Here is a 27799-nt window from a genome sequence, read left to right on the forward strand (position 1 = left end):
AGCGAACAACCTTCTGTACAACCACCTAATATGTTTACAGTCCAGTGCATACTCACCTTAAATTTACGAAAGAACGAGCATATTATAGGGTGGGTACAGCATATACTTACAAAAAAATCACATTATATCTACCAGGCATAACTATGGGACAGAAAAGCTGAAAAGATTTCGTTAAAAAATATCCACTTTTATGATATTTCTGTTTTGCGATGTATCGATAATTTTAGCTATTTAGAACATATAGAAAGCAATATGTAAATATTAACATCGAACAGTATTATCAGTATGTATGATACCGAGAAATTCCTTTCCTAATAAAAGCCAAAGAAAAATAGAAGGGCGGTAAAACTATGCTGCTTTTATATTTAATCAAATTTTAGAAGTGGGTTTATTCTAGTAAAGTAAGTGCGTGTTTATATTAATTTATTTTTCTACGATTCAAGCGGGTAACTTTCTCATTTAAATGCAGAAAATAGTCATCTTGGTTTCTTCACTTTACAAATAAACGAAAGTATATTACTTTCCTCGTATTTATAAACATGTTTTTATCAGACTATGACTTTCCTTTTTTAAAATGCGAACCCTTGTGTGGTTCTTTAGAGAAGGGGCTCTGTACAATTACCGACAAGGAGCCGCGATGGCTCAGTGGTAGTGCGTTTGCATGCGGTCCAAGGTTCAATCCTAGCTCGCACCAAATGAGGTTTGTGGTGGACAAACACGTGTGCGCGAGTTTTCTCGGGTTCTAACGTTTCCTCCCACTTTCTTCATTCCATCATTTCATTCATTTCTCCTTAGCACCGTCTCCTTTAGCCTATCCGGCATAATCGTCTGACGTAAAACTTAAATATTTCATATTTCACGTACATACAAACTTACAGTAACAAAAGATCAAATTTCAGCACACTTCTACAAACATTGATTTGAAAATGAAATGAAATCTTTAAGTTTTACGTCCGATAGTTATGCCGGATAGGCTAAAGGAGACGGTGATGATAAGAAAGGAATGAAATGGTGGAATGAAGAAAGGGGAACGAAACGAGAAAACCCCGAGAAAACCCACGCACGCGATTTTTACCCACCACAAAGCTCAGTTGGCGCGAGCTAAGATTGAACCAAGGACCATATGCACCAGAGATGAACGCTCTACTACTGAGCCCCCAAACATTGATTCGAAGTAGACGTGACATTTGATACTTTATTTAAAATTGCCACACACCTCCTCCGTATCTGTGAGAGAGTTTTCTCTCCCACAAGAGTGAATGGCTACAGCTCAGTATTTATTTCATAAGATGACCAGGTGGAAATCCACCGAAAACTATGAAATCCCCTCGTAGGATTTATGAGATCGGCTCAACCTTATTTTCACAATATTATCAATACTTTTACAATATTACTTTCACTCTCAGGGAGAAATCTTCTCCTGCTACATTAGTTACTCGAACGACATACGATATTAGCACTTCGAATGCTAGTCATTTATATATACGGAATGGCCGAACTTCTGGAGATTTCGGATCACGTATAAATACGGACTAAGTGTTCCCATTCAAAATATATTTTATCAGTATGTATACTTGTATGGAGTTAGCTATCTTGAATTACTCCCTAAATTACATAGATGATGCCAAATGCTTCTTACTGTTCGGCCTGTCGACTCCAGGACGGGTGTGTCTAATTTACTGACCAGCATTTTCTTGGCCACCGCCAAAACTATAAGGGCCATCAACTTGAAATTTTCACCAAATGGTGGCCAAGTTATACCAAAATTTAGCAATTTTTTATATAGATATATAGTAAATATTGCGGTATCTCAATGAAATTTGGTGGATATATTGGTGGTGTAGCGATATATATATATATATTTGGTGAAAATTTCAAGTTGGTGGCCCTCATAGTTTATGGCGGTGGCCAAGTTATACCAAAATTTTAACAATTTTTTCATAGATATATAGTAAATAATGAGATATCTCAATGAAATTTGGTGGATATATTGGTGGTGTAGAGATATATATTTGGTGAAAATTTCAAGTTGGTGGCCCTCATAGTTTTGGCGGTGGCCAATTTATACCAAAATTTTAACAATTTTTTGATATAGATATATAGTAAACATTGAGATATCTCAATGAAATTTGGTGGATATATTGGGGGTGTTGAGGGATATATTTGGTGAAAATTTAAAGGTGGTGGCCCTTATAGTTTTGGCGGTGGCCAAGAAAATGTTCTGGTAAGTAAATTAGACACACCCCTCCAAGACTGTTCCAGTTCTCGAGCACCCTCTAGCAGTTTTGTGGGAGTGCTCAGCACCCGTAAAAAGAGAAGAAAATTAAAAATGAGGGGAAAAAAGAAGAAACGGAAATGTAATGAAATATTTCTGTTTAAGGATCCACAACTATATTCTTTAGACTAACGGGACGGGTGATTAAGGCAAGTGAATATTAATGAAAAAATTTGGTGAAATGGGATTGTGGGAGGAAACGAGCATACCCCGAGAAAACCCACAGATAAGATATTGTTCATCACATCTTAGTTGTCCGAGGAATGAACAAGGAACTCCATTCACTAGAAGTAAGAGCTCTACATTAAGTTACCGTGCCCCCAAAAAAGAAACAAGAAAAGTAAATGAAAGAAACAGAAGAACAATTCTAATGTTTTACCGCATTTCTTAAATGATAGAGTAGGACCTGGCATTTCCGTAGAGAGGAGAGAAGAGGATATAAAGTTTGGACAGAATTTTCCAGGAATAAAAGTTTTACGGGTGCTTAATTTGAAAAGCATTTTCAAAGAAAGCTGTGTCGTCAAAGTGAGATTCTTGGGATGTTTCTCAAGGGTAGAACGGGTCCTGGAACCGGACGACACCCGTCTGATTTTAAAAGAAATAAAAATAAGAATTTTAGCTTTTCTTGGAGAAAGAGAGAGAATGGGTATGTGAGAGGTGAGGAAGAGAAACGAAGAAATCTGACGTCACAGTACCTGAAGCTTCATCTTCTCTGCTGGGCTTCCTCCTGTTGTTCGTCTGGTGTTCAATAGATCGAAAACCGAATTATAGACTGTTCGGTTTGTTTTCCAAGTTACTCCCGAAGTGCCCGATTGACTGCCGTACACTTCCCGGACCGACTCCGATGACTGTCTTTTGATAACTTCGCGACTAAAGACCTCGATAACCGACTTCAAAGTCTCCAAGCGACTCCAAAGGCTCCGTGTGACTTCGAAGGCTCCGTGTGACTCTCTGTTTCCGGGATGGAGGGAGTATTTAAAGACAAAGATCTTCTGGTAATCCTGCTGACTCCAGACACGTGTAGATGAGATGTTTTCGTCCCAACAGGTACTCATGACGTCAGAGATGGACAGATAGTTAGGAAAGGAGCTCTCTCAGCTTTATTACATAAAATACACATTGACATAATACATTATATAACATAAACAAACACTTCCACGATTTAGCCACGAAAACACAAAATTACGGAAGAGAAACGTAGACTAAATTCTCAGACATACATGAATTTCATAAACTAAGACATCCGAATAACTAGCGTTCTTCGACACATAAGAGATAGCTTTATGTAATTAGGAAGAAAAGAAAGAAAAAGGAATAGTCTCACAACACCGAAGATAAGTCTTAAAGAATAAATGATTTTGTGGGAGATCAACGAAAGTCAATAAATATTAGTCTCTTCACACTCCCACCGCTAACCTTAGACATGCGGTTTTAAAGGGAACACGCATCGTCGTCACCACTATTTTGAAAATAGACTGTATATATTGTTTTGATTAACTTCACTATACGATAAATAAAATACATGAAATACACTGTAACAACAAACAAAAAGGAAAAAGAGTGAATTTCTGTTGTTCAGTATCTCATTTTTTTTTTTAAAGGAAAATAAATCTCACAGAAAAGAAATCGACGATAATCAATAAATCGTTAACCAAACACTGCACATAAACACACAAAGCACTAAAGAACATTCTATGTTTCGAATGTAGCTAATGACACTTGATGTCAACAAAACATATGGAAAAGCACGTGTAATTGTTTAGTGAACTTGAAAAACACTTTGGTCAGCAGAATTGAACATCTTCACTGGGTCAGTGTTCTGAAGATAAGACAATTCTTGGAATGTACGTGGCCTTGTTGTTTCAGAAGAATCACTGGCAAGGTGGCCACAAGTTGGCAGCACTAATCAAACTTCTTGACATCCGTTGTCTGAGAGGGAGGGGGGAAAATGACGCTGACAGCCATCTTGAAGAATTGTCCATCTTCTTTAGAGTGGAGGAACAATGATATTTTTCGTTTACTTTTGCTTTGGTGTTTGTGAGTTGGAGAAAAAAAAATAAAAATAAAATAAGGAATATCAGCATGGTTATGGAGCTGACGTATTGGCTGATAAATCAGGTGAGAAAACTGAAGATTACAGTTAAAACTGGTGGGCGGGTCTGACGCTAAGTGTTGTCATGTTGAAGAGTTCTTGGTCCGGGTCCATCCAAATTGCAGTATGGAGAAGAATTGGTGTCCTCTTCTTCTCTTCATAAAGTTGTGGAATCTTCTTGGCTTCAAACAAGCTGCGTACTGTGAGGGTTGAAGGGGTATAATTGTTAAGAATAAGGAGGTTATGGATGTGAGTAGGACCATGAGGGGGTGGAAATTTGAAATGTTAAGATTTAAAATTAGGGTTCATTTGGTACAAGGTGATTGAAATATAACGAGGGAGAGTTATCAAAATATACAGCAGAAGTGTAGTGGGTAAAAAGAGAGAGAAAAACATGAAAATTTAATGGTGTGAAAAAACGAAAAGAAAAATTTCTAAGATGGCGGCTGAGCGTTGATGCCAGTAAACGCAAGGTATTTTGGGCTTAAAGATGGCGACGACCATGAAAGTGCAAGGGTAAATACAAGAACCGGTAAACAAATGTAGGTGGGATTTAGGAAGGGGGAGGGAGTAGAAAAAGAAGAGAAAAACTCGAACAGATATAAATACACATAAGTAAAACGATAAACGTAGTGCCCAAACTCTTGAATCATACAACTATTTATGATAATGACAAAACTCTAATTTCGGGGGGGGGGGAGCTCATTATTTCCAACATAAACCTAACCCATTTCCTGATTAGGTTGGGAACTTTAGGTAACTAGAGGTTGGATTGGGTTTTATCGCCCAATACTCGATTGTGTTAGTAAAATTATGTTGGAAATAAAAGTTGGGGGGGGGGGGGCAGAAGGTCTCTAAATTCATAAAAATAGGTATGTCCGGTAATGATTCTCAATTTTATATGGTCGTGCGTATACACGTTCTAATATCTTCTTCTAGATGCAGTTTCACAAAATGCGTGAATTGCTCGACATCTCAGTTTCCGTATCCACTTTTAAGAATACACTATATAGTTGGAAATGTACGAAGATTTTACTTTAGAATTCGTTAATTCCAAGACGGTAGAAGGCGGCACTATAATCTCTGTACCGAAACTTCCGTCACTAACTATCAATTCTTCCGGAGGAGGAGGTAAACTTAATTCTGACACTGAATGTGCATCCTCATTTCTGTTCGAAGTGGTGATCTTTTCTGGGGTCACTTCAGGTTCTTGATCTCTTTCTTCAGACCTCTCGTTACATTTATTTTCAAAACTCTTCGTCTGCAGTGGCGTATCATCGCCAATTTTTTCATTAAACTTTTCATTACTCTATAGAGCAAAATTAGACTTACAATTGCAATAACGGTTTGCACAATGTCTAAAAAGTAGCTCAATTCTTGCAAAGAAAATTCCGTAGACGCACTACATTTTCTACAAAACCATATAAAATTGAAAATCCCATGTTCCCTTAGCAAATAAATAAGTAGAAGAGTGATGATGATATTCCAAATAATAATAATTCCTGGTATAAAATACTCATGCTTATAGATAGGCATCTTAATAGGCGTCTGGTCTTACTATGGTATTAAAAATAGGCAACGGTTGGTTATCGCCTCCTGACGCCATGTCTAAACTGGGCTTCTCAACGGTGACTTCTAAAGAATCGGGAGTAATATCGGATAAGACCTCAGAAAATTCTAACTTTTTCTGAAGCTGGTCTAAATAATTTCTGGTAAACTTAGCCGATACAAGGGACGAACAAGCCGCGGGATCGAAATAAATCGTGTCACTAAGATTTAAGAAGTCATCACCCGGTACTAAAAATTCGTCAACAAGACGTCGCAACATATACACAAAAAATGAACTAAAATGGGCACTAGTTTAACGAAATACACAGTGTACATATATAACTACTTAAGTCTAAATAACACATGCAAAAACTTAGAGGGAGGAAGACAGATAACAGAATGTCTTAAAGCACAAGAGATATTTGGGGTTTCTCCACCACTCTTCAAAGGATTGAAGAGAAAAGAAAAAAAAAGATCTTGCGAATAAGAAAGAAAATAAACTAATAGCATTTTGAGAAGCGTAATACAGAGAGGGTGGGGGAGGGGTAGCGGTGGTGAAAATGATTAGAAAAAAACTTAATTCAAAAGTTGTAAAGAAGAAACCAGTATATTCACCATTTTACGGGGGGATAAAGGAACAATTACTGATAAAAGATCAGCATCTCCGCCATTTTACGGGGGGGAGAGAGAATAAAGTAGAAATTACTAAGAAAGAGCCAGCATCTCTACCATTTTACGGGTGCCTAATTTGAAAAGTATTTTCAAAGAAAGCTGTGTCGTCAAAGTGAGATTCTTGGGATGTTTCTCAAGGGTAGAACGGGTCCTGGAACCGGACGACACCCGTCTGATTTTAAAAGAAATAAAAATAAAAATTTTAGCTTTTCTTGGAGAAAGAGAGAGAATGGGTAGGTGAGAGGTGAGGAAGAGAAAGGAAGAAATCTGACGTCACAGTACCTGGAGCTTCATCTTCTCTGCTGGGCTTCCTCCTGTTGTTCGTCTGGTGTTCAATAGATCGAAAACCGAATTATAGACTGTTCGGTTTGTTTTCCAAGTTACTCCCGAAGTGCCCGATTGACTGCCGTGCACTTCCCGGACCGACTCCGATGACTGCCTTTTGATAACTTCGCGACTAAAGACCTCGATAACCGACTTCAAAGTCTCCAAGCGACTCCAAAGGCTCCGTGTGACTTCGAAGGCTCCGTGTGACTCTCTGTTTCCGGGATGGAGGGAGTATTTAAAGACAAAGATCTTCTGGTAATCCTGCTGACTCCAGACACGTGTAGATGAGATGTTTTCGTCCCAACAGGTACTCATGACGTCAGAGATGGACAGATAGTTAGGAAAGGAGCTCTCTCAGCTTTATTACATAAAATACACATTGACATAATACATTATATAACATAAACAAACACTTCCACGATTTAGCCACGAAAACACAAAATTACGGAAGAGAAACGTAGACTAAATTCTCAGACATACATGAATTTCATAAACTAAGACATCCGAATAACTAGCGTTCTTCGACACATAAGAGATAGCTTTATGTAATTAGGAAGAAAAGAAAGAAAAAGGAATAGTCTCACAACACCGAAGATAAGTCTTAAAGAATAAACGATTTTGTGGGAGATCAACGAAAGTCAATAAATATTAATCTCTTCACAAAAGCACGTACAATTCTGGAATTGTGAGGCTGAGAAATTTTTAGGGTGACAAATTGAACGACAATAGATCTCCGTGCTATTTCCAGTTTTTTCACACTTCTTATATCACAAATGGTCGACGTTCAGAACAGAATAGAGATTAGAACTTAGATCGGAGGTTACAATTCTGGAATCTCCATGATTACGCCATTATACTCTCACTCAAGAGTAGATATTTTCCACTGATAAAATGGAAAACAAACACGAAAATAAAATAAATTTTAATTTTAAAAAAGATCTAAAACTGCATTTTAATTTTCAAACTTTTATGGGGAAGGATCTACGCTAAGTTTCAGTATTATTCCAAATTCTGAAATCCCTGGTCGTGAACTGTGTGATCACTCTCACTGACTTTCAAAACCCGGAGCCCTTGCTTAACTGCTTTGTTGGTGCCTTTGTCTGAAATCGATGTGAAAGTTGTTTTACGGGAAAAGATGGCGAGAAAATGTCTATCTAATAATGTCATATGCCTCAGTTTGGAAAAGCTATTTAGCAAAAGTTCCAACATCTTTTTTGACGCAGAAGTATTGTAATGGTTTGGTCAATTTTCGCATACTGCACAACAAAACTACAAGAAAGAGCTTTTGATTTCATGAAAATTATTTCTGTGCCACTGGTTGTACACAAAAGAGAAGACAGACGCGAGAAACTTTCCAAGATCTGGAGTTTCTGAGTTGATTTATGGAAATCACTTTTTTACACAAAATTCCACCACGAACGTCGCACTTTGTAAAGAACTAAGCTTCGAATTTTTCTCATTCAAGAAAAGACTTCCCATTATAAATTGATACACTGTAGCAGAGTGAAAATGCTGAAAATGTAGTTCAATGAAAGAACTGTTATAAACCAACACAATAAGTGAAAGATAGTGCATATGCTTCCTTTATGCATATTATATATACATCATCATCAACCATTTGCTTTTTGTAATTTTTGTGCAATACATAACGCACTTTCCAATTTTGCCTTATTCTTGGAATGTAAAATATGATGCACTACGATAAAGAGGAAACTCAGATTTTCCAACGAAGTATGATACATAATTTTTGCATTTCTAGATTTCAATGTCTGATTTTTTTCAATATAGAAAAAAGACCAGCATTCTTAAGAAAGCCTGTGTCTCAGAACCCAGCATTCACAGCGTTTAAGCGACAAAATAATGGAGCACTACGAGCAGCGAGAAATGTTTGTTATGATCAATATTAAGGACAAATAGAATCAATTGGATAAAAAATTAATTTGGGGGTATCAAAATTTTGTGAACTTCATAATTAACAGAGCCTAGTTTGTAAGTAGAGATTATTATTATTTTCTTTTTTAGAAAAATAGAAAATTGCTTGGATTATTGCTATAACGAGTTTTGATCGAACGGAATGATCAATGGCCGCTTTAGTGGGTATGCCAGGTAGGCACGGGCCTATCCAAAAATTTTGAAAAATATATAAACGCTAGAAGATACAATAAAGAGTAAATATATTTTCCACTTTTTATATTAATGGTAGATAATTATTTAACAAATAGCATCAACCACTACTATAAAATTTATTTCCTACTGTCATTAGTCAATCAAATATGCATATGTATCCATAGTCGAGGGAGCGGGCAGACTGAGCCAGGCAAACTGCGATGGTAAATGGTCGAAATCGTTTGTACTTCGTTTGCTTCCCTACCGTTCCCGAGAAAATAGAAGTTTAAAGTTGGGGTCCAGAACAACATGGTCTCAACCCCCCACCCAATAGCGGAGGGGGAACGGATGGTAGCATTCGTTTGTACTTCGTTTGCTCCCATTTGCTCTGCAGTTTGACCGTTTGCTTATCTACCATTCCCAAGAAAATGGAATTTTAAAGTGGGGGCCAAAACATCTTCCCTACCCCTACACTTAGTGGCAGAGAGAAATGGATGGTGGTATTCATTAGTACTTCGTTTGCTCCCATTTGCTCCGCAGTTTCTACGTTTGCTCAACTATCGTTCGCGAGAAAATTGAACTTGAAAGTAAGGGAGGCAGAACAAACTGATCCCAGCACTTCACTCAGCTAAAAATGATCGCAGAGAGGAACGGATGTTGGCATTCGTTTTTACTTCGTTTGCTCGGTTACTGTTCCCGAGAAGATGGAACATTAAAGTGGGAAGGCCAGAACAACGTGGTCCTCGCCCCCTCACATCCAAATAAAAACTATGGCAGAGAGGAACAGATGTTGACATTCGTTGGTACTTCGTTCGTTCCCATTTGCTACGCAGCTTCCCCAACTTGCTCCCTTACTGTTCGAGAGAAAATGAAACATTAATGGCCCCTCACACTAACAATAGAATCAAAGGGTACTTCGTTTACTCCCATTTGCTTCGTAGTAGGTCCATTTGTTCCCTTACGGATCCCGACAGAATGGGACATTACAGCGGGGACTCAGAACAATGTGTTTGCTTAAGTAACGTTCCAGAGAAAATGGAATTTTAAAGTGGGGAGCCACAACAACAAATTCAAAGCCCCCCACCCAACTATAAATAATGACAGAGAGAAACTAATGGTGGTATTCATTTGTACTTAATTTACTACCATCTGTTCCGCAGTTTCCACGTTTGCTCCCCTACAGCTCGCGAGTAAGTTGAACTTTAAAGTGGGAGGAGGCAGAACAAAGTGATCTCTGCAGTCTGCACCCCACTCAACTAAAAGTAATCGCAGAGACAATTACGGGAGGATGACTGTCAGAAATGTGTATATTACTGAACGTGGCTTTTGAATAACATCAAGGATGGTTTGTTAGACTCTTTCAATTACATCATAAGTGATGAAGCAAGGTTTCATCTTTCTGGTCTTGTGAATCCACAGAACACAAGGTACTGGGCAACGGAGAATCCTAACATTGTTTGTCAGCAACCATTCCATGATGAGAAAACTGGCGTTTGGTGCGGTGCAACAGTGCACATCATTGGACCGATATTTTTTTTTACACTACCCTCAACACGGTTGCATATATGGAAATTGTTGATGCATTTTGTGCTCAACTCACTGAATATGCAAGACAATATTGTTTCTTCAAGCAAGATGGGGTAACATGCCACATTTCTAAGGTATCCTTGGAACGAGTCCATGATGTCTTATCTGAGGAATGAACTGTCAACAAAGGTATGTGGCCACTACGTTCGCCTGATCTAACAACATGTGATTTCTTCTTGTGGGGACACCTGAAGAGCAAGATCTATGAAACTAATACACACAGGATACAGGAACTGAAAAACAACATTAGCCATGAAGTTGCTGCAATCGATATCCTAACTTTACAGAGGGTGAATCTGAACATGTTTGCAGGTGCAGAGCTGTGTATTGATGTCGCAGGAGGTCACTTTCAACATCTTCTATAAATGTATATTTTGGAGAACTGTAAGGTAGAAAAAAGAGGAAATGTACACTAAATCGAAGAGAAGGCAGTACAAAGAAACGCCACTTTTTATGTTCCTCTGCGATTAATTTTAATAACGCGGGGCTTGGGTCAATGTTGTTCCACCTTCCATTTAAAATAGCATTTTCAGGGAAAAGTAGGGAAGCAAGTGAAACAATTCCAGAGCAATTCGGGCAAATCACGCAACCAATTATTTCTTACTACGATTTTTAGGAGGTTGAGGACTGGGATCACATTTCCAGCCCAACCGCCCAACCGCTTCAAAATTCCATTTTCTTAACAACAATCGAAGTAGACGAGTACTCAAAGCAATTGTGGAGCAAATATGAGCAAACGAGATATAGCCAACATCCACTCCCCTCCGCTATTATATAAGTTGGGACGGTGGCTGAGACCACGTGTTTAAGTTTTGTTTACTAGCGAACGCTTGGGGAGCAACCCAAGCAACTGCGAAGTAAATCGAAGCAAACGAAGTACAAAATAATGTCACAATCCGCTCCCCTGTGCTATCATGTTTACTTGAGTGGGATGCTGGGACAGTTTTGTTCTAGTCTCCACTTTAAAGTTTCATTTCCTCGGGAATGGTAAGGACGTAAACGTAGCTAAGGCGAAGCAAACCAAGTACAAACGAGAGCCACCATTCGTTCCTCTTTGAAATTATTTTCAATTCGAAATTATTTTCAATTCGAGGTGCTGGGACTACGTTTTCCTGGATCCCCAGTTTAATGTTCCATTTTCTCGGGAATGGCAAGGGAGCAAATTGAGAAACTGCGGAGCAAATGGGAGCAAATGAAGTACAAACGAATGCGACCATCCGTTCCTCTCTGCCATTGATTGAGGGGGGGGGGTGCTGGGACCATGTTGTTCTGGCCCCCACTTTAAAATTCAATTTTCTCTGGAACCGTAAGGGAGCAAGCAGAGAAACTGTGCAGCAAATGGAAGAAAACGAAATACAAACGAATGCCACCATCCGTTTCTCTTAGCGATTATTTTTATTGGGGGGGGGGGGGGGCTGGGATGACATTGTTCTGCCTCGCCACTTTAATGTTCCATTTTCTCGGGAACGGAAAGGGAGCAAACGGAGATACTACGGAGCAAATGGGAGCAAACGAAGCACAAAGGACTGAAATTGTTTTCGAAGGATTGCGTGATGGTTGTGGTGGTGGGAGGGACTATACACGTAAAGGAAAGGCGTTAGAAATTGGTGGTTAATAAATATCAATAGTAATACTACAGGCTTGTTTAATCATAGCCTCAGTAGACCTTGAGCTTAACCATAGACAAGCTGACCAACTATCATAAACGTTTACTTGCCCAGATCACAAATATAGATAAAGGATTCTTTATTTGTAGTTGGAGAACATGATTCACGCAACAATGTTTTCCAATCGTTCAATCGTTGAATAGAACTGTTTTCCATCACACAGGAAAAAATACCTTTTTGTATCATTTAAAAATTGTCTACGAGTAGTCGCATTTTAGTCACATAATTTCAATGTCTTATCTGTAGGCCTAACTTTTTTTTTTAATATTTAAAACAATTTTTTATCTTTATTTTCGTGAGTGATACCTTCTGACGCAGGTAAAGTAGTAGCATAGTGTTTCGAGAATGGAATGACGTTACTTAGTTTTGTCCTTCAGTTTTCCCTCTAGTTTTCGCTTCTAATACTTTGGGGGGGGGGGGGGACCGTACCATGTGGTATAAAGTTTTTTTCTTTGCTTTTTATTATAAAATATAATGTCCATTTGGAGATTCCGATTGATGCCACCTTGGCATCCTTGGGTAATTTTCAATATTACGTCATATATGACGTCATTGTTTCACACCTCTAATTTACATAGTAAACGCTGATGAATGAGTTAAACTCTCTGTAACACAGCAACCGTACACAGTAAAAAGACAATTTTTGACAGGATACTTATAGTCAGACCTTTTCACAATTTGGGACATTTTAGTGACCATTTCTGGTATGGGAACAATATAGTGACGTCACAATTTTGAAAAAGTATTTATTTAAAACTGCACTTTAATAATTCGCTATGAACAAAATATTTAAATAAATTAGACCAAACTAAACGAGATAGAAAGGAGAAAAATGTATGTCCCTTGCGTTCATGAGTCCTAACAGACTGTGGCTTACACACCAACCAGCCAGAACATTATAGCCACCTACTTACTATCGATATAAACCAGTCCAGGCGATAGCAGCGTCATCTGACGAGGAATGCTTGCTAGTCAGACACACATACAGTGCATGTAGTATCAGTGAGCGTGAGCGTGTGTTAGAATGGGAAAGGCGCGCGATACTTCTGAGTTTGACTGAGGGCAGATTGTAATGGCCCGGAGGCTCGGCACGAGCATTTCAGAGACTGCACGACTTGTCAGGTATTCGAGGAGTGTTGTGGTGAGTGTCTTCAACAAGTGACGAAACCAAGGTGAAACGACGTCCAAACGTCGAGGGGTTGGGCAGCCCCCCGTCATTATAGATGTCGGACGTCGTAGGCTGGGAAGACTAGTAAAACAGGACAGGCGGCAAACTGTAGAGGTACTAACATCCGACTTTAATGCTGGACAAGTACAAGTGTGTCTGAACAAAGAGTGCACCGAACACTCCTAACGAAGAGCCTCAGTAGCTTACAACCGATACATCTGCCAATGATAACACGACGATATCCGCAACTACGACTGAAATGGGTACGTGACCATCACTACTGGATCTTAGCGCATTGGCAGAGCATTGCGTGATCTGATGATCCCCGATACCTTCTTTATCATGTCGATGGGAGGGTGCGAATCCGTCGTCTTCCAGTGGAACAGTTCTTTGACATCTGTACTGCGGGGCGTAGAGAAGCTGGCGGCGGCTCAATATGCTCTGGGAACATTCACGTGTGTATTCATGGATCCATTGAAGATCGTGTAAGGCACCATGACGGCTGAAGCTTATTCATACACTGTTTGCAGAATACTTACATCCTTTAATGATGGTCATGTTTCTCAATGGTAGTGACTTTTTCAATAAGATAATGCGTCATATCACAAGGTCAGGAGTGTGATGGAGTGGTTCAAGGAACACAGTGGCGAGTTCCAATTGATATGATAGCCCCCAACTTGCCGGATCTGAACCCAATGGAACACCTCTGGGATGTGATTGAACGTGCCGTCAAAGCGCATCGTCTCCCTCCTTTGGAATTTACGGGAATTGGGTGACATGTGTGTGCAGATGTGATGCCAACTCCCTCCAGTGACCTACCAAGACCTCATTACTTTCATGGCAAGACGCGCCGCTGCTGTTATCCGTGCCAAAGGTGGACATACCGACTATTACGTAGGTTGTCATAATGTTCTGGTAGATCAGCGTATTTATCAAACACAACAATGGCATCACAACTGTATTATGCAGCTTCATGACAAAACAGATAGTTCAAAATTGAGAACATATGAGAGATCCACTTGTCTCTTCTGCGACATAAGTAATAAGCGGCTGTATACTTTTTCTAAAACATCATATCCTCCCTTCTCTCCAAGTTTGACTTTCTTTTTCAATGACGAAGGAGTATTCACGGTTTTTCTTAGACTGTAGTGGAATCCATGTTGCAAATTATTTTTGGAATCTGAAACCAATCTCCAGGGCATCTTCTACATTTACATTAACGTCGCTCGTATGTGCGGTACTGACGTTAAAAAATATCATTGATTTCAGTATTTAGTGGTTAACTGCATTGTTTTAATAGGTTTTCTTCTCTTTTCTCGGTTATTTTGATCAAGAACTATACGGCTGGCTTCCTCCTTTTTATCAATATTCTCCTTGGAATCCTCTTCCATCAGATCCATCGATATGGACAAAGTATTGCAGATATGGTGAGATAGAACCCACCCGGAAACTTGATCTGGAGAAAGAGTTATCAGAATGAGACCTCCTTTTGCCTTCCCCTTTCTCATTTAAGTTTGATCTCCAAACTAATCTACATGAACACCATTCCAAGGTCCAGCTCTATGGTGGCAAGCACTATGTCCTTCCATCTCAACAATATGCCACGTTATGTATCTCGCATAGTTGAAATGTGCAGCTGCTTTTCAAAAAAGCGCTTTAGACAGTACAGCTTAATTAACCAGTCACTCTCTCTTTGCGATCTAACAAACAACTGAGTAATGAGAACAGGGATGATTAACATGTCAATCCACAACCTGACTAGTTGGGTTTTCCCTTGCTTTGTTAAGTCCACACTGTAGCTCTTCTACTGTGTTAGATCCATCGAGAATAAAGTCCTCAAGAACGGATGCCACCATACGCAATCCTCGCACTGCTCTCACTCATACGTTTCCGGAAAGCATGTTGCTCACATCTCCAAATGCTGACTGGAGCAAATAATCCAAACTGCTTCCTCTCATAAGACATCCAATGAATCCAATGAATCCAATGACTGACATTAGTGTGTGCATCATACATGTTCTAGCAATAAGGTGATGCCAGCACTCAATATCAGACCACTTGATTTTCGTTACCACTGTGTATATTTGCATGTCTGCTGTAATATGTATATAAGGATATTTTTCTCTGACAACTTCTTCCATGTAACAACGTGTTAAGAACAGTATCTGGATGGGACGGCGGAGAATCAGTAAGTGACCCAATCATATAGCGTGCTGGAGTTGACGTATAATTTGTTTGGCTGGCAATCGTGTTCATGTTCTCCGACCATTATATGTCGTCACCAGTCAGAATAGTTTGCAACCACTACATGTCCATTTCTAAGGCATGAGAAATATTCTCTGAAGTTTTGATGATATCGAGAGATTGATCTTTCGTGATAGCCACAAAGGGTGGGAACAGTTCCGTTGGCATAGGCGTTACATTTATGCATAGGCGTTACATTTAGCAAGTCACTGAGTTTGAGAGATGCAAAGATGAACCTTTCAGACGTGATATTGTTAATCCATATGATTCTAACCTGCTGCTACTATTTGTAACACCTTCTGATTCGTTTTCCGTTCAACCAAGCTAGTTATCTCTTTTTTTCTCCATGCCTACGTTTCGAAAGCTTCCAATTTTTTCATCGCTTTTGCGTAATGTCCATGTTTCTGCCCCATAGAGTACATAGAATCAGTAAAACAAAATCTCAATATTTAATTCGAAGTTTGTTTAATACAAAGAATAGCTAATCGAATTTGAAAACAACAACTGGTATTTCAATAATCTGTGCCGTCTTGATTTTCTTTCGTGTGTCTCAGGGGTAGCCTCTCCAGTTTGAGAACCAGTCGAGTATTGGATCTGTTAAAAAAATATAAAAAGATTACGAAACGTTGTGATTTATCTTATAAGTAGCGAAGCGTGCGCACTAATTAAAAAATAAAAAAAGGTCATCGCCTATGTTGTACACTATCATCATACTTACTCGAAGGAAAACTATATTGTATTTAGAAACATACCTTGTATTTCCGTTACTCTTGGTGCATTGTAGAATTTATTATCCCTTATAGTTTATATAGAGTAAAATTTACCCATGAAAAGCATAAGATTTCTTAATTCAAGACTTGCAAGACTCTTGCAAGCAAGACCACCCGGGTCTTAGTCATGGTCTTGCATTTGCTCATCACTAATTAAATTTCTCCCATGGCTATTTGTTTTGTTCAATTATTCGCGAAGATGAATTTCAAACGGTTTTCCCAGTATTCCAGGTGTAAACGTTTTCGTGGAATGCCCTGTACAAAATGTTAATCACTTTTTTCATGAGATGCCTTGTACCAGGGATTGCACCCGAAATCAGACATTTTCGTGGGTCTTTAGGGGAAGGGAAGCGAATTTTTAAATGCATTATATATAACATGTACAGGCCTCCCAGCAGAATATTGAAAAAATATAAGACCGTCTGGTTTATAAAATAGGACAGTTTAGTATATACAATAAAATATTAGGCTCTGAAGCACATAAAAATATAAATGTATTGTAAGAAAAGGTCACCTTGACCCTGCACTACAGCAGATGACATTTACAGTGTACACCCGAAACGAAGACCAATAATTACCATAAATGCCTGTAGAAGCAGACGGAGCACTGTAGAGGACCTTACCCGAGGTCTTGTTATTGCCAGTAAATCATTTGGTTCCAGTAGAAAGCGTACAAACGACTCAACAGGAATAGTTTACTCGCTCGAAAGTCTGCACTTTGCATTCCACTGACAAATACCTATAAGCGAGTCTTTAATATATGAGGCAGAGAACACAGTGGACGTACAATGGAAGATGAGGTCCAGGTGCTCTTCACAGACGACTCCTGGTGTAGACCTCAGAGTAATCCGGTCTACCATCATCTGGAAGGAACCAAGAGCCAGGTACCACCCTGGGAAGACCTTCGAAAGAGACTAATATTAAGGTGGAAATGTTTTGGTGTGGGACGAGATTTGAATTGGTACACATCTTAGGCAGGGAACTGTAAGAGGTCAGAAATACCAAAAGTGTGTGAATGTTTGAGGCGCTCTGGATCCAGTTTCATCCTGATGGATGACAATGCCAAGTCTTCTTGGAAAATTTTCATCAGACTCTTTTACATTGTCTTCGTAAAGATTGCCTATTAACTATGATAGTAACAACAATAATGAATATACAAATAACGACAAAATGAGATCAGGCATCTAATGCAGTAACAACATTAGCGGAGTACACAGTTTTCCTTCTTTTATTTTAATTTCCATAATTAGTGAACTTTGAGATTCTAGGCTATGTAAGACAAGGGTCTATAGTTTAAAGTATGGTTCAAACTACATGGCCTCCCACCGGAAATCGAAGAATTCTCGAGTGATTATTGTTATTATTAATTTAAATGTAACCAAGAAAGTTTTGTCGTTTTTCCACCCACCACTTTCGAACATTGATATGCCACCCAAGACGTATCTGGAAGATCAAAAATAGTCCCCATCAGCATCGACAACCTTCTGCCAACGTTCTGAAAGGCCATGGATTCCATCGCGGTAGAACGTCGTGGGCCGTGAAGCGAAGCAAGTATCAAGTGCATTTTGCACCTCTACTAGTGTCTTCGAAGATGACTGTCCAAGGAATGGAACAGGTGATACTCGGACGGAGCGATGACCGGAAAGTATGGCGGATGCAATAGTGTTCTAAGCGGATCCAAGGCCTAGAATGGTGTCCCGGGTCATCCTAACCACGTGGAGCTTAGAGTTGTCCTGTAACATAAGGACCCCTTTACGATTCAGAAGTGCTATCTCTAGAGTTTCGAGTTTGTCTTGAGCACGGCTCAACGGCTGACAGTATACAGTTGCATTGATGCTCTGACCAGTTGGTAGCTGTTCCCGATCCAGGATGCCACGACCAGTCCACCAAACACACAGGAGGACCTTCCTCTGGTGCAGTGCTGGTTTTGGCTGTTTTGGAACCGGTTCTTGGAATGCTAACCAATGATGACGGCGCCATGGAGCTTCGTACAGGACCCACCTCTCACCACATATCAACACCCTGTCCAGAAATGGCTCTTTCCTCAGTAAACACAGATGCCTACTCGCGTTGCCTTCTGGACCGGAGTCAAATCATATGGGACATCGGTCCAACTTGTAAAGCTTTCCAAGTTGATAGAGGTGCTACCGAATGGTTTCTCCACTCACACACAATTGTAGTCCCAGATTCTCACATGTCTGGCCACTGTTCGCTTTAATCGATGTCTGAAGATCATCATTTTGTACATGTGTTGATCTTCCGGCACGTGTTGCGTCTTTGAGTGTTTCGTCACCGTCGTTAAACTTGTTACGTCATCGTCCCACTGTTCGCATAGTCACGACACCCTCATCAAAGGCGTTGCATGTCTATCGCCCCGCTGCAGCGGCGTTTGACTCCCAGTTCGAACTCGTATAGCATACACGCCCTTATGACGCTCTGTGGAGGTCCTATGTTTATTCTGTCCTTACACAAGTTCACGGTTTAAATGAACCGCTACAACCAGGTAGTATGTTGGATATACCTATACCAACAACTGACCTTCGCCATATCTCCATTTGTATTCAATTAACGTTGTGAAGGCCAATTTGACACGGACCTCCACAAAAAGCGACAGAACTTTCTTGGTTACCTGTATAATAATAGGAAATGTTACATGCGGGAAATGAATGGATTCTACATTCTGTATAAATAGGTGTATGTAGAAACAGTGGTTTCGAATATCGAATTGGCTACTAACATATCAAAGAAAGCTATCTAACATTTTTCGACACAAGTATTGATACATTTTATTTACTTAACTGTCCAAACTAGGAATGGACGAAAACTCAATTAATTGCCTTTATCGTGACATGTTGCCATTTATTTTTCTCGATAATATCTATGGTTCATGAGAAGAAGACAAGAATAAACAGTCTGCTATTCTATTTTTCTTTAGTCTCGTTCGCAATAACTTATTGTATTAATGGGTACGCATGTTTCTTTTTTAAATAACAAATGGTCTTGCGATAAAAAGATCTTTATAACTTATTACTAAATCACCTTCAAAGGAAGTTTTAATTGCAGCACATTGTAATAGCATGTAATATGTATATTATATAAACATTTACTGAACTGTCCATGTACTACAATTAATGACAGGAAATTAAATATAGATATTATTAAGGACATTATTTATATTTCCATAAAGTATATAATCAGCTAAAAGTAACGATACTCTTTGTTGTACCATAGAACACGTAACCCAAGAAAGAAAAAGTAATGACATATTTATATTCAGGCTAACTTTTAATGAAATATGTCAAGTTGTAGGTGTGTTTAAGGCAACGCAAATATCAGGTAGTATCAAAAATATAGAACCTATGACGCACAAGGTGGTGTTAGTGTTTCGGATCTCGAGGTATATGAGTGACAGCGGTCAGACCTAAAGCACTGATGCCAATCCATGGGGAAAATCCCGTTTTGTGGGATTTTTGACATTCATTTTTCGAAAAGGGATAAGGGAATTTTTTGTTGCGATTGGCTGCAAATATAGGTCTTTTCATCGAAGCAACAGGTCTTTTCTATGGGTAGAAAGTACCAATGACTCTTCAATCATCTTGAAATCAGTGTTAATTGTCGGAAATTTTGTTATCGGAAAATGCATGCTACTGAAGAAGTAATTTGTGATTCTCAACAAACAAACCCCAAGAAATGTAAATTACTCTTTGGTATTTTTAAAATACAAAGAACATAGCAATGAACGAAAAAAAGTAAATACAAAATGAGGAACAACCAACTTGGGAAACATTCAACACAAAATAACTAACTGGAAAACATAGTTCTTCTGGTATCCTTACGTTCATTACAATATGATCACACAAAAGAATTACGTAAACAGTAAATTTCGCCGACAAAATTCACTTGTTTTTGTCAACGTTTTATTTCAATTAAAAATAATTATCCATCAGCTACTTAATAAACGTAGAAAACCTAAATTTACGGGTAGTTTATTCATACATTAGAGAAAACGTATGACACACAATAGTTTCATTTTTCATATATATTTTTTTTAATTGTAATTAGTACAAAGTGAGAAATTGAAGAGCAAAAATAGGAATTTCTGCCTCTCAAGATGGGATCTTATAATGTTTCAACTTTGTATCACTGCTCTGACGTCATAGCTCACAGTTGAAGCAGATATGCAAAAAATGTTTGAACCCTTATAATCCGACATAAAGTATACCACCGTGAAGATGGTTCATTTTTTTTTACAACACTGTACCATATTTAACAATTACGAGTATATTTAGATAAAGACGCTAATTCTGCGTAGACACGTGAAGAAACTTGTGCTGTATATGGGCAAGATACGTTATCAAAACCAACAGCTATAAAGTGGTTCAGTTGCTTTCGTTCTGCAAATATCGATGTTCAAGATGCTTCACACAGTGGGCGACCAATCTCAGCAACAGTGAATGATATCAAAAGACAAGCAAGACTGACATTTGAGCTGTCAGTACATCGCCTATGATCGAAACATCAATCTCCAAACAGTGTTAAGCCATTTAGAGACAGCTGGTTACTAACATTAAAACAAACTCGATGTGTGGATGCCACATGATCTAACTCTGAAATATTCAGTTGATCAAATTTCTATCTCCAAATCTATACTCAAATATAATGAATTCGAGTCAATTTTAAAGCAGTTGAACACAAGTGATAAAACGTTGATATCCTACGACAACAATATGTGAAAAATTTGTGATTTACAGTCTGCGGGAAAACCCATACTGACGCCCAGAAAGGCATGCTGTGTATGTAGTAGGATTGAAAAGACATGATATATCACAAGATACTTGCTGCCGGGCAGAACGATAGACTTTGACCTGTACTGTAGACGATTAGCAAGAGTACATGTAGCAATTGAATGGTGCAAAACTTGTCATCAGAAAGGATGCCGTATACCACACAGGAAGCACCAGATCGCATGCAGTTTTAACCGATCCGTCAGAAATTGATAAAGTATGACCGGGAGTTTTAGTGTATCCACCGTATAATCAGGACCTAGCACCGTCAGACTATTATTTGTTTTGATCTTTGCAAAACTGGTTGAATTGTGTTAAACTAGTTTCAAAATAATCCTGTAAAATATATATATGCCACTTTTTTATTAACTAGAAACTACAGAAGTTCTATAGTGATGGAATTCTGGCGTTACAGAGAAATGGCAGTTAAATGGTTATCGAATAAAATGATATATGTGTTCTCATCATGTTATATTCAAAACACAATAAATGTATTATCAATCTTAATCTCCAACGGCTCAAAATTTTTTAGACAACCTGCTCATAGTAATGTCAACTTTTTAAATTTTTTGAGTAATTATATGAAGAAGAATATTTCTGATCATCATTCATTATTTAATACGTTTACTAGTTGCTCTAAAATATCAATCGAAATTAACATGTGCATACTGTTACGTTAATTAAGTGTTATTTGTGAAACTCAACACCAAGAAAGGCATGCATGAGGCGTGTGTGAAGTGCCCCTTAAATCCCGACACATATACTTTCAAATTTCGATTCAAAATCCAAGCCAATCGTTTGTTTCTTTTCATCTGTTATTGTTTATTTTGGAGAAAAATAATGTGTTTAGAGAAACAAACAATCCAAAATAAAGTGGAGCAGGCGATATCATATTGGCCCCCACTGTCAAATTTCTATTCGAAACCGAAGCCAATCGTTTGTTATTGATTGCCTTGAAGAGAAAATTGTTTCATTTGAGAAATGTAAAGAAATATTTACAAAATAAAGGTGGAGGGAAGGGAGGAAGAACAACTTCACGTTGGCCAGCACTTTCAAATTTCTATTCAAAACCAAAAACTAATCGTTTGCTTATTGTTTGTTATTGATTATTATGAAGAAAAAAAATATCTGTATCGAAAAACTAGAGGACATATTACACCTTTTTGTAACTGCAGGAAAGACTGAAAGATGTTACAGTAGCTTTGCTCGTCATTATTTAACATACATGCAAAAATTACAATTTAAAACGCTCAATAAAACGCTAATAAACCAATTACAATTTAAAACGAAACAGATACTTGTTTTTAAAGTGCCATGCTTTTGCATGTACTTTTGGTTAAAGCGTTAACTATATATGAATATTTACACCAATATTCATGTATGATACAGAGTTTGTTATAATTTACTTTATATTATTGGTGATTTTGAAGGCAGGTGAGTGGTTAACGTGTTTTCGGTTGGTGTGTTAACCTTGAGTTTGGATTCTCTGTAAGACATTGGGTTGGGTTTGGATTCCCTGTGAGAATGTTAATCTGCAAACGAACTTTCCGCATTTTTGATAATAGCTTAATTCTGTTTATTTTTCATTATCTTCTTATATTTGCCAGTTTAGTTAGGTACTATCATTGACAAAGGTAACTGTTACGATAGTTAATCTGTTTTATATTTTTCTTATTTTCAGAGTATGCTTTTGTGAAGAATCCCAACTCGAAGGGCGTCATCAAAATGATGAAGTTAATGCAATTAACACTTGTTGTGACAATGATTTTACATAATCCACATTCTTGTTCTGCTGTAAGGAAGTCCTCATTTCAAGACAAAATTATTATCATAAATAAAATTAACTTGAGTGTCATAAATTTCATGTCGATCATTTGTTGTAAGCACTGCAGTATCAAAAGTCAGATGAGTATCATAATCGATTTTGAAGAAGAACAAGATGAATTACTTCAAAACATACAATATCTTTTGAGTAATTGTGACATACCATTCACAATTCAAGATACAACCACAATGTATGGAACAAAGAGTTCGTCCAATGCAATAGTAACTGGTAAAAGTGATTGCTTCCTTGTTTTTGTTAGAAGTAGCCAATCATTGGTCAATATATTAGAACATATGGAACAGTTCATTTACTGGAATACAAGAGGGAAGTTCCTTGTCGTACATGCTGGGACAACAGTAAATAGTGTTTCGTTAACCAGCATATTTGCTACATTTTGGAAAAGAAAAATTTTGAATGTTGAACTAGTAATTAGGTCTGAAAGTTGTGAAGAAGATAAACTTATAACATGCTTAAAATTTATAACGTTCACTCCTTTCAACACACATAACCAATATAATATGGAAAATGATCCAAAATTAGATATATCAGAAAGTAATGTATCGGATTATAATCTTCTATTTCAGGACAAAACTGTGAACGTATATGGTTATCCCTTACTTGTAATTGAATTTGATTTAGCGGATGAATCTTCAGTGAAACTTGGGGATAATGGAAAAATTATTTTTGAGTATAAAATGCTCGAATCAATTGCTGACTATATGAATTTTACGCCTATACTAGTATTGAAAGACAATGAATTCACAAAGTTTGATTATAGGAATGCCGTGACAACTGTTATCTCTTATGGGGACATCACAACTTCACCTTTACCACTATTGGTTGAAATGTACGAAGTTGCTGATTTTACAGTAATAACCCATTTCATTCATTTCACATTCGTATCACCTAAACCAACATTAAAACCTCAATGGATAAGCTTCTTTCTTCCTTTCAGTAACACTATGTGGGGATTACTAGCAGCAATGACTTTATTTATTACTGGTGCTGATCGTTTTACGGAATATATTCTTAGAAAAACAAATACATTATCCACTTTTAGTTCACTATTAAACATTTTATCTATTGCACTAAATACATCGATTCACCGGCAACCAAAATTAAGACCATCGAGAACTATTTTTATACTTTCTGTTGCAAGTTTTCTAATAATAAGTTCAATATACCAGGGTTCACTAGTGAGCTACACAGTGCATCCACAATACTATCGTGCTATTGAAGACCGGCAAGATGTTATGAACTCCGTACTCCCAGTAGAAATATTCTATCGGTTCATTTCTATGGTAAGAGATGCTGTAGATCCAGTCATTAGGGAAATAGCAACAAGAACAAGTCCTGTGCTTAGTGGCGTAGGATCACTGAAACTTCTAGCCGAGCTTCAAGACAGAATAGTTATTGATTTGCTTTTCACGGTTGAAGTTGTAGGCAAGTACTGTAGAGCAGATGATCAGAGTCTTAAGTACCATGTATCTAAAGACAATATAGGTTTCCTGTTAACGTCTTATCCAGTTCCAAAATCTTCACCTTATCTTCCAAGATTCAATAGTGCTATAAGAAGACTTATTGAAGGCGGCTTTCAAAATAAATGGGATACTGAATTTATGAATGCTTTTAGGGTTCCAGCGTTACGTTTCATCTCGAAAAGAAACGTTGCCTTATCATTATCGCATCTTCAAACATCATTTTACTTGCTTCTGATTGGATATTTTATAAGTATTGCAACACTACTGATTGAATGTATGTACTATTACCATAAGGAAATTAAGAAAAGAAAGGTGGTACATTGTGATGACAGATAAATAAATACTATGATAAACCTTTTGTTGTAAAGTAAAATTTTACACAATCAGACACGATTCTAACAAGTGCAGTGTTCAATCATTTTCATTTGATTAAAAATGAAAACTTGGAAAAAGGAAACAATTCTAAGAGAAGAAAATGAAAATGAAATGAAATCTTTGAGTTTTACGTCCCACGGTTATGCCGGTTAGGCTAAAGGAGACGGTGATTATGAGTAATGAATGAAATGGTAGAATGAAGAAAATGTGAGGAAACGGGAGAACTTCGAGGAAACCCATGCACACGGTGTTTGTCTACCACAAAGTCCACTTGGCAGGGACTGGGATCAAACTCGGGACTCCAAGCACCAGAGGTGAACACTCTACCACTGAACCACTGCGGCCCCTACAATTCTAAGAGAAGAATAGCAAACCAACAGATATTTATTATTGTTAGTTAACTATGCAAAATACTGTCTATGTACACTTTTGCCACATATACTATTCTAACGATATTTTTCCTTAATAACTAGAAGTCATCTTCTTTACTTCAGAATAGAAAAAAAAAATATCCATTCAAATTGACATGAATCCAAATAGTGGGCGGAGAGAGCAAAACGTATAATGAAAATTCATAAACTTGGAGAAATGATATTTCTATGGTTCAAAGCTTGCATTTATATGTTACTAGCAGCGTTCACCCCGCTTCGCTGCGGTCACCCTGGAACGCAATAAACTTTGTTACTTAGATAATTTTTACTTTTTCGCTTTCAAGTGATATGATAAAAACCATAGAAGAATGTTAACATTATATCGCCTGTCATTTATGTTAACCCGCCGAGTGACACGGTCATGTGGGTTGCATATAAATACGGTTAGATTTAGCTATGATGAGCTAACAAAGGATTTGTACGTTATGGACACTTGAATGGTCAATTATCTCAAGACACTGGTAATTAAAAATTAAAGTGATATGATAAAAACCATCTAGGGTCCAAATCCTAATAACCCCCCAAAAATAAAAGAAATTGGTTCAGCCGTATTAGCGTGATGAGGTAACAAAGGATTTGTGCGTTCTCTTTTATATATATAGATATTATAGAAAATCTGTCTTGCATGCATCAGCGTCTAGAATTAACGGATACAGAAATTCTTCATCAGTTGGCGAAAACAAGATGTTACAGGTAGTTCCGCAAACTTATGCACTCATTTAAGACCAGCTGAAACATTATAAGGTAAAAGAAAATTATTCTAAAATAGCAGATAATTCTTTCCACCTACGTTGAAGCATAAGTTTAAATACAATTTACTACAACAAGAAATATTTTTAAAATTGTTGCCCGTTACAAAGCGTTATTAGTTGGAATTGAATTGATAAAGAAGTTTCAATAATCAAGCTTCAAGAATGTCTAAATTGCGCATCTGTGTAATTAATCTTAGACGGTAACAACGTCTTGAAATATATAGAGGAGATTTTAGAACCTTAATATCCTATTCCTCTTTCAATTGAATTAATTCAGTGGTAATGTGTGTGGGTGATTTTACTAAGGCTTAATGTAAGCCTATAATATTAATTTATATAGACGTCTATTTAAGGAATGGTAAGATATTTTGATGAAAAGTTTATATTTTTGTAACAAAATGGACTTAAATAAAAATATTTTAATATCGAACTCACATTGTTCCATGCCAAAACTAAATTATATGTATGCATATATTCCTAATTTCAATTTTTCTCTGCGTAGTGTGTGTCCAAGCCATAATTAAATTATTCAATATATGTACTTGAAAGCAGGGTAAAAATGAAGTAATGAGGCGGTAATTTACTCCATTCATCACTCGCATTTCCTGTATGAAATTACTTGTATCCCTTTCTTAAAAATAATTCACGTACGTACTTTAAGGACTTCTCACCAAAGTATGTTGAAATTATTGGAAAAAATATTTTGTTTGGATTTTTAAATCGAAGTACTTTTTTTACTAAACTATAGACATTGTATAAATTAGATATATTAGATTTTATATATATAGATTTAAGCGTTGGGCATTTGTGAAATAAGGAGTTTGAAGCGACTGATTTTCATCTAGTTGTTGAAATTTGAATTCCACCATTGATATTAAGTTAAACAGTTTTCATTGAATAGCAGATCTTGAAGGGCTAAAGGTTAGCAATAGTAAAGTTTAAAATATAAAATTAAGGTAGGTGTGCTTGCCCGCTAATAGATTATCTCTGTATAAACTCTTGGTTTACAATCTCAAAATTTTCTTTACAATATAGCAAGGTGTCTCGGAAAGATAATTCACCCCCAGAAAGACATTGGCTAAATAACTTATTCCATATTTACAAGAGACATCTGAATTCCTGTCACTGACTTTTTTTAAAAGTAATCATTTTGTCAAAAAGTTTGAAGTTCAAGCATTGATGCCCAAATCTCATTCAAGATAATGCCATATATTTGCTGTTTCTTTCAGTATTACTTGAAAATTAGCGTTTAAATCATAGTATGTTTTGAAGCTTCATCCTGAAGTACAGAAATATATATATATATATATATATATATATATATATATATATATATATATATATATATATATATATATATATATATATATATCTGTACATAGATTGGTTTGTTCCCGATGTTGTAATTTGATATAAAAACTCTGATACTAACTACTGATGATGATTGTGCGCTGAAGGTTTTTGAACACGAAGATAATTGTAATTAAAAATTGAGGACCTGAATTGAAAAAATATCACACGTCCACTTTTTCCGTATTTCAAGATCTTTTATACGTCGGCATATACAACGATATTGTATATTTGTAACACTTACATTTTTGTAATTTTAATTATTGTGGGCAAAAGGTGTTACTTAAAAGTGTATAGACTGTAATGACGAACAAGAGAAAGATGTAGAAAAAATATGTTGATAAT

General features: G+C 37.3%; 1 protein-coding gene across 1 annotated transcript; it reads left to right on the top strand.

Moving 5' to 3' along the window:
- The first annotated feature begins 3866 nt into the window (after positions 1-3866).
- Positions 3867-26893, top strand: LOC145667095 (uncharacterized). The gene is made up of 2 exons (XM_081734826.1): positions 3867-4393; positions 22922-26893. Exon 2 carries the CDS (start codon positions 22966-22968, stop codon positions 24880-24882), a length of 1917 nt encoding a protein of 638 aa, XP_081590952.1. The 5' UTR covers positions 3867-4393; positions 22922-22965; the 3' UTR covers positions 24883-26893.
- The last annotated feature ends 906 nt before the right edge of the window (positions 26894-27799 follow it).

The sequence above is a fragment of the Thermobia domestica genome, chromosome 1 (genome assembly GCF_964235325.1).
Source record: "Thermobia domestica chromosome 1, izTheDome1.hap1.1, whole genome shotgun sequence".
Lineage (NCBI taxonomy): Eukaryota > Metazoa > Arthropoda > Insecta > Zygentoma > Lepismatidae > Thermobia > Thermobia domestica.

Excerpts from the sequence above, each read along its gene's own strand:
- LOC145667095 (XM_081734826.1), top strand. The coding sequence starts at position 22,966 with ATGATGAAGTTAATGCAATTAACACTTGTTGTGACAATGATTTTACAT.